This window comes from Lotus japonicus, chromosome 1 (genome assembly GCF_012489685.1).
Source record: "Lotus japonicus ecotype B-129 chromosome 1, LjGifu_v1.2".
NCBI classification, from domain to species: domain Eukaryota; kingdom Viridiplantae; phylum Streptophyta; class Magnoliopsida; order Fabales; family Fabaceae; genus Lotus; species Lotus japonicus.
Genome location: NC_080041.1, coordinates 55,812,244 through 55,815,980, shown reverse-complemented (window position 1 = coordinate 55,815,980; position 3,737 = coordinate 55,812,244). Strand labels below are relative to the sequence as shown.

At 50.9% G+C, this 3,737-nt stretch overlaps 1 protein-coding gene across 1 annotated transcript; it reads left to right on the top strand.

The window, feature by feature from the left end:
• The first annotated feature begins 609 nt into the window (after nt 1-609).
• On the top strand, nt 610-2,259 carry LOC130739180 (uncharacterized). The gene has a single exon (XM_057591414.1). The coding sequence runs from the start codon at nt 610-612 to the stop codon at nt 2,257-2,259; it is 1,650 nt and encodes a 549-aa protein (XP_057447397.1).
• The last annotated feature ends 1,478 nt before the right edge of the window (nt 2,260-3,737 follow it).

The window sequence follows — 3,737 nt, the reverse complement described above, 5'->3', positions numbered from 1 at the left end:
TCGCAATTGGATTTAGAGAAGTTCAATTCTCTGTGTGAATTTTCTTCAGTTTTCAGTTTTTCTCTTGAAGTTCTCCGGTTCACTAACCAAGATCGATGGAGACACGTCGTGAGAGGCAGGCCGCGACGCGAGCAAGTTCGCCGTGAAGAAACCAATCAGTTAACTCCTCCTCCACCACCACTGTTACTTTCTCCGCCAACTTCACCGGAGCAGCAGAGATCACCAGCGCACTCACTCGGAGCTTCGGGGGAGGAGACTCCGGCACCTCAGGCACCGATCTCCGATCAAGATTGGAGGCGCTTGATCCGTAGTGTTGACGATATACGGCAGCGAAATGATTATTTACAATAACAGCTAAAATATTATCGTTCCGAGCAGCAGGATGAAGGGGAGCGCGAAGCGGAGGTCGTAGTTGAATTCGAGTCGTTCTCAGCGGCAATGAAGGAAGTCGCTATACCAAATAACATGAAGAATATTGTCCTTGAAACCTATAGCGGGAAAGCTGATCCCAAGGAGCACCTGTTATATTTCAATACAAAGATGGCGATCAGTGCCGCTTCCGACGCTGTGAAGTGCAGGATGTTTCCAGCTACGTTCAAAGGCACAGCCATGGCGTGGTTTACCACGCTACCCCGAGGGTCCATCACTAATTTCCGTGACTTCTCATCAAAATCCCTTGTCCAGTTTTCCGCCAGTAAAACAAAGAAAGTGACAATCGAGGATCTCGACAACGTCCGCCAATCGGAGGGCGAGACTCTGAAGCAGTACATAAAACGATTCAGCGCGACATCAGTAAAAATTGAGGAGTCAGAGCCGCACGCCTGTGCGCGTGCCTTCAAGAACGGGTTGCAGCCATGGAAGCTGAATAGCAAGTTGAGCCGCAAGCCGGCTCGGTCCATGGCGGAGATCCGGACGCGAGCAAACACCAACATTCTGGACGAGGAGGATGACGCTTTCAAGCGAAGGCGCGCGAAAAAGGACAAAGATGGCGAACAGGGGGATGCTTCGCCAAAAGAGAAACAGAGTAAGGAGAGAGGAAAAGGCAGCAAAAAGCGAGACAAGAAGGTGAGGACCGGAGAGAAAGCTGTGAAGGAGCCATTATACCCCAAGAGAGATAATTTGGAACGCCGCAGACCATGGCATCAAGCTGACCCTTGCCGGCGAGAAGAGCCAGGGAGGAGTCTAAATGCACATTTGACGGAGTTGCTTCGAGAGGTCAAGGCAACCCACGCGGTTGAGGAAGGCGAGAAAGAGGTCGACCCGCCCCGAGCGGCGTTGGATAAAAGGAAGTGGTGCGAGTATCACCGCTCGGTGGGCCACAACACGGGAGATTGTTTTACCCTGAAGAACGAGATTGAGAGGCTCATTCGAGCGGGACGAACGCAGATGAACGACCGTGGTGATCGGTGGAATGGAGAACGGCAGCAAGGGAACCGGTACAAAGGAGGCCGTCAGCAGGATGACCGCAGGCGAGACGACCGCCGACGTACGCCAACCGCTGACAAAAAGGAAACACTGGCAACTAGGAAGAAGGGGGCGGAAGAAACCTTTAATAAAGACCTTGAGCCACCAGTCGGGACAATAAACACAATCGCGGGTGGCTTCGGCGGGGGCGAAGACACAGCGACAGCAAGGCGAAGGCACGCGAGAGCAGTGACATCAGTGCAACAGTATGAAACTCCATTCGGTTTCCAGCATCCAGATATTGTGATATCATCGGCATATTTCGAAGGGATCAAGACACACAAAGACGATCCCGTGGTTGTAATGATAAGGATTAACAGTTTTAATGTGCGGCGGGTTCTTTTGGACCAAGGAAGCTCTGCTGACATCATCTACTGCGATGCCTTTGATCAATTAGGATTGTCGGACAAAGATTTGATGCCCTCTACAAGAACGCTGGTAGGCTTCTCGGGCGAGAAAGTCTGTGTACGCGGATATGTAGATCTGGACACATTCTTTGGTATCGACGATAACGCCAAGCTACTCCGCGTAAGGTATCTTGTGTTGCAGGTTGTGGCATCTTACAACGTCATCATTAGGAGGAACACACTCAATCGCCTCTGTGCAGTAATTTCGACGGCACACCTGGCGGTGAAATATTCGCTGATGAGTGGAAGAGTGGGAAAGATTGTAGTTGATCAAAGGAGGGCGAGAGAATGTTACAACAACTGCCTCAGCCTGTATGGAAAGAAAGGAGCTGGCGAGGAACACAGGTGTCATGAGGTTGAGGTCATCCAAGGCAATCAAGGCAGGTAAGGGGGATCAAAGCAGGGGGTTGACAGGAAGATAGCAAGATCAGGGAGCAACAAAGGACAGGTCAGGATAGATGGCAGGACGGGCAGGGATGGACAGTTCACGGACGCTCATGCAGAGGAGCGTTGGGCAAGTGTGATCGCAGATTTAGAGGCGTATAAATTCAGCAGGGGGTGTTGGCGATCGAGCCCATGCTCACGGTTAGTCAAGAGAGACGCTTAGAGAAGCTGGTAGATGACAACTTTGACCTCTTCAGCTGGAGCTCAAAGGACCCAGAACTCTAGGAACTGCCAATGTTCAGGAAACCGAATCTCTCGAATTCAGGGCGAGATGAGCAAAAGGGGACAGAAATCACGATTCAAAGAATGGATCAGCGAATCGTCCAGCAGGGCAGCAGCGAGAAAAGAGATAATATGGCGCGCGAGCGGTCTAAAGACAAGAAGAAGGCGAGGAAAAGGAGCCCAGCGAGTCGCCGCCCGGGTAAAGCAAAAAGAGAATCAAAATATTGGAAGCCTGTGAGTTCGGTAGTTTTCAAGCCAGGAATGTCCAAGTGTGACAAGCAGAAGGGCAAGATAGGAGAAGTTCCTCATTGTCACGAGGCGGGCATGAAAGGAAGCCAGCCCAAAAATAAAGATGAGTGGATAGCGAGCACGTCGGGCTCGAAAGATGTGGTGATGGGGATGATACTCTGACCCGAGAGGCTGGAAGCGGGAGCGTGTGGAAAGCAGGGTCGAGGACGCAGCAAAGGAAGCAGGAACGAGGACACAGCAACAAAACAAAAAATTAGGACCAAAAATAAAGATGCACTATTTTTCTCCGCCACGGGAGTTTTTTAATGAGGAATCCCTCCCATGTAAAATTTTTACAAATCAAATGCAAAAGGATATTCTCAAGTAATACTTCTAGCTGGACTACAATACGACGGTCGCTCGGTGGGAAAAATTCCCCGAAGGTGGCGATCCCAACACGACCTTGCTGTCTGGGGATCGCTCCAGGAAAGTCCGGCGCGAACCTCTGCTACCCAGATAGCAACTCAACTAACATGTCACGTTCGCCCGGTGGGAAAAATTCTCTGAAGGTGGCAATCCCAACACGACCTTGATGTCTGGAGATTGCTCCGGAAAGTCTGGTGTGAATCGCTGACCTCTCGTTGGCGATGTGTGCGGGTAGGCTCCTTGTCCAACGGCAAGCAATTTATCCCAAAAGTCTCCCAGAAATATGGGCAAACGAGACCTCCCCAAAATATGGGTGAGAACAAAAACTCGGCATAAGTCTGGGTAAACCTATATGGCCATTAGGCCCCTAGCAACTGTAAGCCCTCGCCGAGATAAAACCGGTGAGGCCACACCTGCTCTTACGGGAAATATTGGTGTGAAGGAGAAAGCCTCAGTCCAAGGCTGAGCTAAAGTCCTAGTTTCGCTAGCACACATTCAAGATCGCTACACGAGCACAAAATGCAAAGCCCGAAGGGCACAAGGGCG

Bases quoted from the DNA above. Each gene is read 5' to 3' on its own strand.
- LOC130739180 (XM_057591414.1), top strand. From the start codon at position 610: ATGGCGTGGTTTACCACGCTACCCCGAGGGTCCATCACTAATTTCCGT.